General features: G+C 48.1%; 1 protein-coding gene across 1 annotated transcript in view; it reads right to left on the bottom strand.

The window, feature by feature from the left end:
* Window positions 1-14,052, bottom strand: part of BAK1 (BCL2 antagonist/killer 1) — a 33,664-nt gene that overhangs the window by 17,240 nt on the left and 2,372 nt on the right. The window contains exon 2 of the mRNA XM_045014697.1: window positions 4,835-4,960. Within this exon, the coding sequence (XP_044870632.1) occupies window positions 4,835-4,922 (88 nt within the window). The 5' untranslated portion in view covers window positions 4,923-4,960. The remainder of the gene's footprint in view (window positions 1-4,834; window positions 4,961-14,052) is intronic.

The raw sequence follows: 14,052 nt of genomic DNA, 5'->3' as shown, positions 1-14,052 counted from the left end.
CCGCCAGAGCAGGGACCAACTGTTGGTCCCTGGGACCTCCCTGAGCAGCTAAGATTTAGTCAGGGATATTTATAGTAAAAGTCATGGACAGGTCACAGGCCGTGAATTTTTGTTTATAGCCCATGGCTTGTCGATGACTTTTATTAAAAATACCATGACTAAATCTTAGCCGTACGCATAAGCAGGATTATCGCCCTGGAGCTGGTTTCCACAGCATGGTCACGTGAAGGATGGGTATTTGGGGTATTTTCCAACCACTTGTACATGGTCTTTCTAGACCCAGGTATGACATGAGTAGGCTTCAACCACCACATCTGAAGCATCAGGTCTTGGCTATTCCTGGAGGTAGGATGCCAGACTAGATAAGAATAGCCCCTTCCATGCAAGGATCCCAAAAGGTGTTACAGACATTAATGATTTATGCCTCACCTCTCCCAATGGTTTGCATATTACCTTCATTCTACAGATGGGAAAACTGAGGCACAAAGAGGTCAAGTGATTTGCCTAAGGCCATATAGCAATTTGGTAGCAAAGCCATGGCCAGAACCCAGAAGTCCTAACTCTCAGCCCTGTGCTGTACCCACAACACGGTGCTTCCAGGTGGATCTATGGCTGATCAGATCTCTGATCAATCATTCCGACCTCTGAGGAAAAACGGTTAGATTATACTGACCGCTGGCTGGCATTTTCGCCTTTGCAAGGTGACTAGTTCATTCCCAAACCCTGTGTCCCACCCGGCAGCCACAAGCAGTGCAAGCTGTTATGGGTCAGCCTGACTCACAGTCACAAAAATGACCAGATAGGAACAGACCTAGCCAGCCTGGCCTCTTCCTGCATTTTCCATTGCTTTCCACAGGAGCCAACAGCTTTCATTATAAAAGTACCCAGCTCCCATTCCCACCTCCTTCCATGGTGGGGCCAGTCCTCTGAATCGGGGAACAGTCTATAGTTTAGACTGGACTTTCTCTGCCCTGTGCTGCTCGCTCCAACCACCTCCCTCCCCCTTAGCTTCACACCACACCTGCCCCTCTTACCCTCTTTCCCCTGCCCTATCCTCTTTACCCCTTTCCCTTCCTTTTCTTTCCATTAAGCTGATCTCCTAAGTATCCCCCCCCACCTCCAATGGAATTAACATGCCATTTGCTGCCATCACATGGTCCTCTCTGCTTGTGTGTTCTGCCCCTTCGCCCACCAGTCTGTTGTGTCTGCTTTTAGACTGTAAACCGCTCAGAAGAGGGACCGTCTGCTACTCTGTTTCTAGAGCTCCTAGCACAATGGGACCCCCCTGTTCTTGCCTGGCCCTTAGGCACTAGCATAATAAACATGATTAATAGTAATTCATTGACCTAGTCACCCAGCCTCCCGCTAGCTAAGTTATAGCTGTATCTACAGAAAAGCCATCTCTAGCCCCAATTGCTCTAACAAGGCACTAATGTCAAAGGCTCCCTGGGTACATTTAAATGCTGATTTGACAAACACCTCTGGTCAAGGGGAAAAGCCACCCCTTGCACAGAGCCATAACTTGCTCAGGGCCCCACAGGGATTTGGTAGCATCCTGGTTTAACCCCTAGACACCAGTGCCTCCCCAGAGCTTAACTATTGATACAGATTGCTGCACCATTTGCATATTATGGGCTGCTGTGGTGCTCCCATCCCCAAAATCTAAGGTGATACCTTAGCCATGGGACTGCAGAAGCCCTTTGAGCCAAGGTCAGAGATTTGATCTTCCACACTGCTGCCTGATGGTGCATCAACTGAATTGATTCATTTTAGGGTATATTCCTTATTTCATTTGACTTCCCACAGGTTATATCTATGGAGTATAAATATAACTTGGTGGGAAAATCCTACAGAACATCCCTATTTTGTGTGTCAGTAATCTGATGTGCAGAACTGGAAGAAACAGATAGAAAATCATGTTTGGGTTTTGGTCCCAAGCCTATAGAATTCAGGAGAATATTAACCCTGAGTTGAACACCAGGTCATCATCTCTTTCTGCAGGTGGCCTTGTAAATGGGGAAGTCATTGCAAGTCTGACAACAATGCCACGTTAACAACTATTTATACAGATCATTTCACACTCAGTGCAAGGTCCTATTGCCAAGACTTAAAAAGCAAATAAATGAAGGACTCGATCCTGCAATCATTATTATATGTATATTACTGAGCTAATATTAAAATAGACAGAGATAAATTAAGCACTTCAGACAGTCTGAGATCAAACAATTCCCACTTTGTCTAGATGGGGTCCAGCAAATTGCATAGTTTGGCAAAGTGCTTTGAGAACTTTCCTTGGTAAAGTGCTTTCCTTGGTAAAGTGCTTTGAGAACTTTCCTTGGTAAAGTGCTTTGAGAACTCCATATAGGAGATAAATTAAGCACTTTGGACAGTCTGAGATCAAACAATTCCCACTTTGTCTAGATGGGGTCCAGCAAATTGCATAGTTTGGCAAAGTGCTTTGAGAACTTTCCTTGGTAAAGTGCTTTCCTTGGTAAAGTGCTTTGAGAACTCCATATAGGAGCTTTCCAGATAGGAGCTAAATAATACTATACAAACAACGTTTTCTTCAATCATTTCCTTAGGGGAATTGAAAGAAAAGAGAGGACAGAAAAAAGACATGAGAGTAAGAAGAGTGCACATTATCATTCTCCCAAGGCCACAAAAGAACCTAGTGCTAGTTCATCTATCTAAGCCACTATTACCATAATATCTGGGCACCTCACAGTTTTTACTGTATTTATCCTAGCAACAGCCCTCTGAGGTAGGCAAGTGCTACTGTGTCAGGTATTACCCGATTATGACACAGAGGGACTAAGATACTTTTCCAAAGTCTAGGCAGGGCAGGCAAGGAAACCTAGGTCTCTGGACTCCTAGGTTAATGCCTTAACCACTGGACCATCCCTTTTCCCTGGTACAATATCTTGCTCTCGTTTACACAGGATCCTTTCTATATCTCCTAGCTTGTTTCTCTTCTGCAGCAAATTCAGTTATTTTGCCTTTTTTAACCACCAGTGATGCTTTAACAACATAGGGGACATGCCAGGAGCAACCCAGGATAGGCAAAGATGGTGGAGTCCTGTTCATGCCCTAAGAGACATTTGGTAGTGCAGGAATAATTCAGAATGATCCTCTGGGGGGAGAACTTATTTTTTTTCCTGAGCAGCAGATAAATCCCTTAGCTCCCTACCAACAACAAAGGAAAAATGGACAAAGAACCATGAGGAAAATCAGAACCCAGAGAATTAAATCAAACCAGTCGCTAAAGGTTTCATTCACCCAGCAACCCCACAGCACGTCTCTGAGGGAGACACATAGCTCCATTTCCATTGACGTCAATGCAATTTTTGCCTGAGACGGGGACTTAGGTTAACTTCAAACACTAAGTTATATCTGGATGTACCTAGAGACAGAGCTTCCTCTTCACTGGGAGCAGAGCGAGGCCAACACTGAATCCCACTGTGTGAGTGTGAGTGAGAGAGAGAGAGAGAGAGAGAGAGAGAGAGTGTGTGTGTGTGTGTGTGTAAAATACATGTGGTTATAGTTTAAAGCCTGATTCTACAATTGTTCCTCAAGCAAAATCCCACTGGCTCCAATGTGTGCTCTGCATAAGGACTGCCCTGATTTTATTTGATTTCATTTTAATACCTTACAAGCTTCGGTAAGGCAGGGACTGTCTTATTAAGCATTTGTCCAGCACACAGAACAAAGGGGTTCTGAACCTAGCTGGGCCTCCAGATGCTACCGCAATGCAAATAATAATATAATTGTGACAGAAACAGCTCTGAGCTGGATGTGAACTGCATAAACAGTTAGGTGTAGTTACTGCAGTGGTGTTATTGACAGAGCTGCAGTGACTCATGCTCATGTACAAGTCTACCTGTAAAACAGGTTAAAGAGTCACCCATGCTTAAAAGGCTGCAGCGCAGAGGAATTCTGTCCATTTGGGACAGAAATGAGGAGCAGATCCTTTCAATTTGTTTTGGTCTGTTCTCAGAACATTTTCAATGTTTTGCCCCATAAATCTGCTACTGCGGATGTGACAAGCCACATTTTGGAAAGCCATCAGGGTTCAATTTTACCCAACAGTGACATTGTCAGATTCAACTCAACTGCGCTGCCATTAAGCATTGCCTGGCCTGGCTTGGGTCTCTTTAACATGGAGTACATTTGCCTACGTGGATGGGAGGAGATAATGGCAAAGAAGCTAGGCAAGTGCTGTGCAAGCTTCCCACCCATCACTCTGCCATTGCACCTCAATCCTCTGCGTCCCACTGCTGTTGCAGTCTTCCCCCTCTCCCCCCTCCCCCCGAACTCCACCAACGCACTTCAATCCTGACCTGCTGCAGCTTCCTTTGCTATTCCAGACCTGGACTCTCTCCCCCATACACACATACACTGCTCTGCCGGTGCATCTCACTTCTGCCCTGCAGCCCTCTGGTATTCCAGACCTGGACTCCCCCATACACACATACACTGCTCTGCCGGTGCATCTCACTTCTGCCCTGCAGCCCTCTGGTATTCCAGACCTGGGCGGGCGACAGGCAGGCAGAGACACACACACACCCACGCGCGTGCGCGCTCCACCAGTGCACCTCAGTCCTGATCTGCAGCACTAGATACTAACTCAGTGCTGAGCATCTCCTGAGCAAAGACTTGACCAGTGTTGCCACAGACATGAAACCAAGTCCCCAGAAATTAAACCTTGACCGGCTCATGTACCTCTCCCCTTCCCCTTTTTAAAGGAACCTGACAGGATACAAGAATTATAATCAAAACAGAAAGGAATTTAAAAGAGACACGTTAAACCCCAGTTCGTAATAAGAGACCTTGTTACCTGAATTGAGCCTTAGCGATGGTCTACGCCCCTCGCTGGCTCTGCGCCGATGACGGTCCGGTGGGTCGCTGCTGTTCCCAGAGGCCATGGCGGAGGGGAGCTTGAGGAGAGGGGATCAGCTTTACCCTGCAGAAGGAGAAACAAGGGTAGGCAGGGTGAACTGGGCGGGACACTGAACCAGATTGCTCAGTGAAGGGCTCTGGGGAGCTGCAAGCTGTGACCAGTCTGGTGATCCCAGAGGAGACAACTGGAGACTCAAGGTCTGTTCTTTGGCCTTGGATCCTTACACACCTCCAGAGACAGTCTTAGGCCCCACAATAATTCTTCTATAATTCACCTAGAGTTTCTCCTCCGAGCACTTTGCCTCCCACCTTCCTTTATCTCTGCACATCTGACAGCCTCCTGGCTCCTCCCCTCCCTATCCCACTCTCAAATCCCCACCCACACCAAGGTTCCTCGATCTCTCTGGCTGGATAGCATTAGTTCCCTCAAACACATCCTCAGGCTCCTCCTCCATCTACAGGATCACTCTCATGTCCAGGAGTCTGGCAGCTCTCCCTCCCTGGCCTTGTCTCACGCTCAGGACAATGAGGTCTCCCTAGCACTTTTATGAAGCACCTCACGACCACACACAAAGGTGCTCCTCCACGGGCTGCATGCTCACCCGATACCATCTGGATTGAACTTGCCTTCAGCGAGGCTAGTTACCATTCCAGTCTGTACTATTTAGTCCCAGTGGGGGTGAAGGTCAATGGTGTCATACCACAACTGGTTCCAACAGTCCTACTTCTAGCGCACTGGTGACCTTTCAAAATCTGCTGCAATGCATTGCTTTTGGGGAGCTGTGCCACAGAAACTGGGAGACAGTTTCCCAGAAGGCACTGCAACTGTGACGATTTAGAGCAGTGCAAGCGCAGATGCAGAGCAAGCTCTTAAAATGGTTCCACACAACCAGCTTGGATGCACTGAACTGGTGTAGTGTAGAGATGGCCATTGTATCCCCAGGAGAGGTTTTGAACTGTTTTCGTCTCTCAAGTGCACCCAAACAGTATGCCTATCCTGGGTCTTATTAGTTCCCCATTTCTCTTTATTCCAGAGCTACTATTTCCTCCTGTTCGTCATCTCACAGATCCCCTTAAAAAATAACTATGATTAAAAATTCATTAGAACCCAAATCCCTGAACGCCCAGTCATCCTGAACCCAGGCCCAAATTTTACAGCTAGTGCAAATCTCTAACCACAATGCTTAGCATGTATACAGCTCTTTATCAATACTTCATGAACCTGCCTGCCAGGGGGGTATTCACTCAGCTTTTGCAGTGGGAGAAACTGAGTCACGGGGAGCGCTTGCCTGAACTTGCATGATGAGTCGATTTCTGGGCTGGGAAGAAAACACAGCTAGTTCCTAGTCGCCTGCTCAGTGCAGGGGTTCCCAAACTGTGGTCCATATACCACTGGGGGCATGTGAGCTTGTTGGAAGTGGTACATTGTATCAGGGTTGTCAGTCCCTGGAAGCGGTACTGGGACAGAGCCAGAGGCCTGTTCCATGACATGGCCCCTTTTAGGCAAGATATTCTGGGGAGTGGCAGACTAATTGAGGAAGGGGAGGGGGAGGTGTTGATCAGGTGTCCATCTCCTTAACATGATAAAACCCAGGTGTTAGGTGACCCCCCAGGAGGAGAGAGGCAGTTGGCCTGAAGAGGAGAATTACAGGGGAGCATCAGGTCAGGAGAGAGGCTCCCTGGGACGGGAAATAGAACAGAACAGAGACTAGTGGGCTGGGGAAGCCTGCCTGAGCCACAGCCCACCCCAAGGAGGCAGGTTGTGGAATTCCTTAACCAAGAGGAAAGAGTTGTGAGTCCACAGCAGAAGGCCTGTTGGAAAGATTCTTCTAAGAGGCCAGGGTGTTTAGTGGGACCGGCAAAGCTCCCTGGGCAGGGAGTCTTCCCAAGATTCCCCCAGCTCCCTAGCTCCCCTCTGAGGCTTTGTCTACACTGGCACTTTGTTGGCAAAACTTTTGTCGTTCAGGGGTGTTTAAAAAAACATCCCCCCCAGAACGACAAAAGTTTTACCAACGAAAAGCGCCCTTGTTCGTCGGCAGGAGCACTCTCCTGCCAACACAGGCGCTGCCGCTCGTGGGGGTGTGTGTGTAAGTGTTTTGTCAGCAGCTAGCTCTCTCCTGCTGACAAAGAGCAGCTACACTGCGTGCCTTTTAGCAGCACAGCCATGTCACTAAAAGCCTCGTAGTGTAGCCATGGCCTAAGCCTTCCCTGCCCATTTATTTACACACTCTCTTTCTCTCACCTGACCCTAGGGTGACCAGATAGAAAGTGTGAAAAATCAGGGTAGGGGGTAAAAGGCACCTATATAAGAAAAAGCCCCAAATATCGGGACTGTCCCTATAAAATCAGGACATCTGGTCACCCTACCTGACCCTAACCTCATTAGACCTGGGCAAGAAGTGTTTTCTCCATCTTTCCAGGATTTCAAAACTTTCCTCCAGACAAACTGAACTTGTTTGCAAAATAATAAATACAGTATATAAATAAAAATGACTCACCCGCCCTAAAACAGCCAACGGCATAGTGGTTAGGGCACTCACTGAGCCATGGGCAATCCTAGTTCAAGTTTGTGATTCCCCCCCTCCATCCTCCTCCCACCCCCGCTCCCTAATTTTATCAGAAATTCCATCCTGGACGAAAATGTCACAATGTTTCGGTGAAAAACTCCCAACCTGTCTAAACCTCACGTCCTCTAACCCTCCCAAAGGGACTCCCCTAGCCAAACTCCCATCTCTTCTAATTCCCCCAGGCAGATCTTCACCAGCCACATACAAAACTTATTTGACTAGGTGTCTCTAAATATCTTAATTAACCCTATTAAAACCTAAACCAAGAGGGCACAAAAAGGATAAATGTGCATGTGGTACTTCAAACATCAGTTCTTCACGAAGGTGTCATGTGAACAATAAAGTCTGTGAACTACAGCACTAGTATACACTTCTGGGCCAGATTCTCAGGGGCTGTAAATCGGGATTGCAGTGTTGTCAATGGAGCTACCGAGGCATCTTTAAGGTGCCACCGGACTCCTCGTTGTTTTTGTGGCTACAGACTAACACGGCTACCCCCTGATTCTTGAGGCGTACAGTAGCTCAAGAGAAACATTTGGGAAGGCAGTGTGGCCTAGTGTAAGTTGTATCTAAATTAATAATATATTGGTTCTTTCTGTCTGGTATTGGTTAGCCATGTTAAATTAAGTTTTAGTTTTGGTTGGTGCCCTTAAACAGATTGGATAACGATGCACTGCCACAATTAGACGCCGCACAGTGTAGCAGTTCAGGCCTATGACCTAGTTTTCCAAGCCTTACAGAGGCAGAAGTCCAACAATAGAGGTGTGAAATACAGTCCATCATTCACCTCAACGAGGTGGCAATGGGGTGGGGGGTGGAACTAAGGGAATGCAAAGCTTACTTATCAACAGGGCTTAGGAAATTGCTGAATGCTCATTTGCATCTCAATGCTCAGAAGACAATGCCAGCTGACAGGCACTCCTTGCTAGGTGCCTTGGGAACAAACAGGAGGTTTGGACTGTGCCGGTAGGTGATGGTCTTTCCTATACCCCATCCCCTTCTCCTCCACCCACTCCACCTCAACTTCAAATGTGCCGTGAGGGTGGTTCAGTTGTGACCCATGGGTTCCTCTTGCATCACATCTCCAAGAGGGCAGTGGCTCTCAAACTTTTGTACTGGTGACCCCTTTCACACAGCAAGCCTCTGAGTGCGACCCCCCCTTATACATTAAAAACACTTTTAAAATATATTTAACACCATCATAAATGCTGGAGGCAAAGTGGGGTTTGGGGTGGAGGCTGACAGCTTGCAACCCCCCATGTAATAACCTTGCGACCCCCTGAGGGGTCCCACCCCCCAGTTTGAGAACCCCTGGTGTAGGGGATGGGAGGGTTAGAGCTGGGGTTCAGAGTACAGGATGGAAGAAGGGCTGGCCTCACCACCCCCACACGAGGGCTAGTCTCCCTAACCCTCTGCCACCTGGCTGCAATCCTCAGTGACTAACCTCCCCCTGCTGGTTTCTGCTCTGGAGCTTGGGTGAAAATGAAGCAGGCTCCTTTCGAATGTAGAGTCCCCATCTTCTGAGTGAGGAAAACCTTCAGTGACCTCCCTCACGCCCCAGCCAGTTCTACTGAGGTTTATAAGGGGCTTTAATAGAGCTTTTTCATGTGAAGGGCTCAAAGTGTTTCACAAGGGCACGTGAGAATCATTTTCCCCCTTTTATAGATGGGGAAGCTTAGGCACAGAGATGGGAAATGATTTGCCCAAGGTCACAGAGTGGGTCTGGCAGAATGAGGAATAGAAGCCAGCAGTCCTGACTCCCTGGCTCTAGTCTAGACCAGCAGTTGCCAACCGGGGTAAGCGTGCCCCTGGGGGTACTCAGAGGTCTTCCGGGTGTACATCAACTCACCCAGGTATTTGCCTAGTTTTACAACAGGCTACAGAAAAAGCCCTAGCAAAGTCAGTACAAAGGAAAATTTCATACAGGCAATGTGTTGTTTATCCTGCTCTATATATACTATACACTGAAATGTAAGTACAAGATTTATATTCCAAGCGGTTTATTTTATGGTTTATTTTAATTATATGGTACACAGGAGAAAGGCAGCAATGTTGCAGTACTAGAGGCTGTGACACTTTTGTATGTTTAAGTCTGATTTTGTAAGCGAGTAGTTTCTAAGTGAGGTGAAACTTGGAGACACACAAGACAAATCAGCCTCCTGAAAGGGGGACAGTCGTCTGGGAAGGCTGAGAGCCACTAGTCCAGACCTTGCTCCTTCCCCTCCTGGAAAAGGGCAGGAAGGAGAACTTCCTGCGTGGGTCTCAGCTAACACTGCTTCCTGAACGGGTAACTTGTTTCATCTCTCCAAACGGAGTTAGCTTAGGGCAGGTCTATGCTTAAAACGCAGCACTGATGCAGCTGCATCGCTGTAGCGCTTGAATGAAGCCGCGCTACGCTGACGGGAGAGAGCTCTGCCATTGGTGTAGTTAATCCACCTCTGCGCGAGGCGCTAACTGTGTGGGCGGGAGATCTGCCACCGACACCACACAGTCTATGCTGCCGCTTAGGTGGGGATAACGGCATCGCTCAAGGAGTGTGGATTTTTCACATCCCCGAGCGACGTAGTTATACCAAGGTAATTCTATAGTGTAGACCTGCCCTTAGTGCTAATGGGGGACACATCCTGATGGATTTGGAGAGTGGAAAACCCCAGGCCGGGCTGCAGCTTGTGCCTGCCCCTTGGCAGACTGCTGCTGAGCAAGCGCTGAGTGTCAGGGCAATTCTACCATGCTGGTATCGACAGACACCCTCTTCTATTCCTCCCATTGATTCATGCATCATTAGTTGCTGCTTGGATGCTGCTCCAAAACATGCATCCTCTGAAGGGCCTCAGTTTAAAGCAGTGATACTCGGACATTAGTGGTTCAGGAGCCAAATTAGCGATCAATGTTACCCAAAAGAGCCACAGTATTGTGAAATCATTGTTTCTTTTACTATAGTACTATATATCCATATCTAAACAGTATGACAGGAAATAGTTATATATAATTCTCAAAGCAAAATGGCTGACCAAGTATTATTACACCTCTACCCCAATATAACGCTGTCCTCGGGAGCAAAAAATCTTACCGTGTTATAGGTGAAACTGCGTTATATCAAACTTGCTTTGATCCACCAGAGTGCGGAGCCCCGCGCACCCCCCTCCGAGTGCTGGTTTACCGCGTTATATCCAAATTCATGTTATATCGGGTCATGTTATATCAGGATAGAGGTGTATTTCATCAACTGCAACTGGTTAACAACATAGTAAAAGGATCCTGATTGGTTAATCATTAAATCACTCAGTGTTTTAATATCACGTGCTGCAAAGAGCTGCGGGAGACGCATTAAAGAACCACGTGCGGCCCGCGAGCCTCAGTCGGAGTCTCACTGGTTTAAAGGTTCCATAGGTCACAGGATACACGAAACACCCAATGCACAGCAGAGGCAGGGAGGAGGCCGGGTACACTGGACAAAGCACAGAACTAGGAGACTTGTGTTCTAGCCCACACTCAGCCACAGATTCACCTTGGGCAAGTCATGTCCCCTCTCCATGCCGGAGATTCCCCATCTGTAAAAAGTGATAATGAAACTGACCTCCTTTGTGCATTGTTTTGAGATCTGTACCAGCAGAATGGGAAAAAACTTCCTAACTGTCAGGGTGGTTAAGCACTGGAATAAATTGCCTCGGGAGGTTGTGGAATCTCCATCATTGGAGGTTTTTAAGAGCAGATTGTCAGGGATGGTCTAGATAATATTTAATCCTACCTTGAGTACAGAGGACTAGACTAGAAGACCTCTCGAGGTCCCTTCCAGTCCAATGATTCTATGGGGAGACGGAGATTGTAAGGGCTTGTGTACGTGAGAAACTGAGTAGTAAAACCAGGCCAGTTTAATTACACCGCTATAGTTATATTGGTAACTCCCCGGGTGGACTCTCTAATTCCAGAGTAATTACGTGTCTTTTTCCGGTATAGCTTAAGCTGCTTCCAAAGTGACATAAGTTAAATCAGAAAAAGCCACTCTTACTCCAGAATTAGACTGTCACCATGGGGAGTTTTGCCAGTATAACTATAGGGGTGTAAATTCACACCGTATCTTACACGGGTATAACTTCCCGTGTAGATATGCTCTAAATTCCCTGCTCCATGTAGCAGGGATCAGCTCTCCCTCTATGAACAAAGCACACCCTTAATGCTCAATACATGATCATACTATAGCTTGATCGGAGAGTGGAATTTTACCTGGAGTTTATAAAGCACGTTGGCACCTGTGTGATGACCAGGGCTTCTTAAAACCAAGTTTAATATTAAACAGGAACAAAAACTGAGGGGAAATTCCTCAACCATCTTTTTGTTCTGTGTTTGTACCGCACTTAGCAGAATGGGGTTCTAGACCATGACTCAGCCTCCTAGGGACCTATGGTAATAAAAATAACAGGACTTGGAAAGAACAAAGGACCAGATCATCAGCTGGTACAAATCTGTGTAGGCCAATTGAAGTCAATAATTGAACCCAATGGACACCCAATGGCTGCACTCACTCCAGATTGGTTTAACTTTAAATATAGACTCATAGAAAAGCAGAGCTGGAGTCACTCTGGTTCAGGTGCAAGGGTAGGGGAGAACACAGAGCTGGTTGGTGGATCTGGCCATATTCGAAGAGTGACCCACCACTGGTAACACCTGCAGCTTGCTTGGTGCAGGTCTTAGCCATAGATTCTAGCTCAGTCCTGAACACTCGTCATCCTTGTCCACCCTTGCAGCTCAGTTGTGTTTAATACCGGTCCAGCTGCACTCATCGCCAACACCCACCACTGGCAAGGGGGAATTCTTCTAGCGTAGAGTAGGTTTCTGCATCGGAAAGATTCCTAGTCTCAGCTTGTCCTCGCTGATGCTATTTCTGCATTCATGACGCAGTTGTTTGCTCTTATTTTTCATGTTTACCCTTTGCAAAACCTATAAGGAAGTGAGCCCCTTTTGTCAGGCTGGTTCCTCTTCTGCTTATCATTTCTAAGAAGGGAAAATTTCAGTTTCTTTTCTTTTCTTTTTTTTTTTTTGGCCTTTTCCCATCACATCACATTTCTTATGCAGATCTCTTCTCTACCACAATAAAGTCATGCAGGGGTGTGTAAGTCACATTCCTCGAACTCATTGGGAACTACCAACTGCCTCTCATCCTTTCGAAACAACAATCCGCAGCCAACTGCTGCTAATATGCATCTTCCCCAGTGGCAACAAAGAGGGATGAACTAAGATCTGAACAAAATCTTAGGCTGACCAGGGTCCCAAGCACCAGAAGAGCCTCCTCTCCTCCCAAGACTGACCACTTCCAAGCTAATCTGGAGTTGGACCAATCTAATGGGGACCAATCCCTATGGCCCTGAAAAAGAGTAGAGGAGGACCTGCCACCCACGTTGTCAAGAGGTCCCTGGGCTCCCGGGAACAAGGGCTTCAGACACCTTGTGGCCCAAAGACTATGGCCAGGAACGAGTTGGGGGAGGGAGGCCTGAGAGTACAATTCCCCCAGCACCCATGGGCGCCAGGTTTGTATAATTTTTGGTGGGGCCCAGAACGGGTCCAAGCAGAGCCGTCCCATCCATGGGACTGACTGGGGCAACCCCTCGGGCCCTGCACTTTGATGGGCTCCGTGCTTCAGGGGGATGCAAGGTACAGGGTGGCCTGGAGGGTTAGCGGAGGGCCTGGAACCAGCAGCAGCAAGCGACTCAGCCCCAGCCCACCGGCTTCCAGCATTGCTCAGGGAATGGGAGTGGAAGCCGGAAAGAGGCAAGGCAGGGGAAGGGGCTTGGCGAAAGGGGTGGAATGGGGGCAGGGATGAGGGGGGCGGGTCGCTCGCTGCTGCTGGCACCAGGCCCCCTGTTAACCTCCCAGGCTGCCCTGGACCCCATGTCCCCCTGAAGCAGGGGGCCCCCCAAAGCGCAGGACCTGGGGTGGTTGCCCTGGTCCGTCCTATGGATGGGACGGCTCTGATTAACTATAAGCCTAAACATTGGTGGAGCCGGGCTCACATTCCTGAATATTGGTGGAGCACGGGCACCACGGGCCCATATAACTTGCCGCCTATTCCAGCACCCCCAGGATTTTGGTTTGCTAGGAGCTGTGTTTAGCCTTCACTTGCTACCGAGGTATTAATTACCTCCCAGCTCACCCAGCCCTTACTTTCACGAAGGGTTAAAGCCGCAGCGACATGTGGGCGTAGCAGCACCTCAGAGATGGCAAAGCAGCTTATCTTTATTGGTGACTAAAACAGACCTTTGCCTTGAGTGCATTTCCCCTCCCGCTCCTCCATTTTGCTTAAAGGTTTCGGGTGAGTTTCCTGTTCTTCCTGGATCGCAGGTCCCTCGCTTGCCTCCCCATCCACCAAACCCATTCAGGACCTTTCCCCTAGATGAGATCCCAGCTGAGGCTTCCCCACCCACCTCAATAAAAGGTGATGTGGAAATTCAGCCACTGGCCCTGCACTGAGGAGAAAGGCCAGCTTGGCGGTTGGAAACCATTGCATATCACGGGTAAGGGGGGGGATCCGCAGAAGCACAGAAGGGGAAGGAGAGGCAGAGAGACCCTCTGAATAGCAGCTGCAGCTCTGAAC

The sequence above is a fragment of the Mauremys mutica genome, chromosome 4 (genome assembly GCF_020497125.1).
Source record: "Mauremys mutica isolate MM-2020 ecotype Southern chromosome 4, ASM2049712v1, whole genome shotgun sequence".
Lineage (NCBI taxonomy): Eukaryota > Metazoa > Chordata > Testudines > Geoemydidae > Mauremys > Mauremys mutica.
Note: the sequence above shows the minus strand (reverse complement) of the source record. Positions and strands in the feature narration are given on the sequence as shown.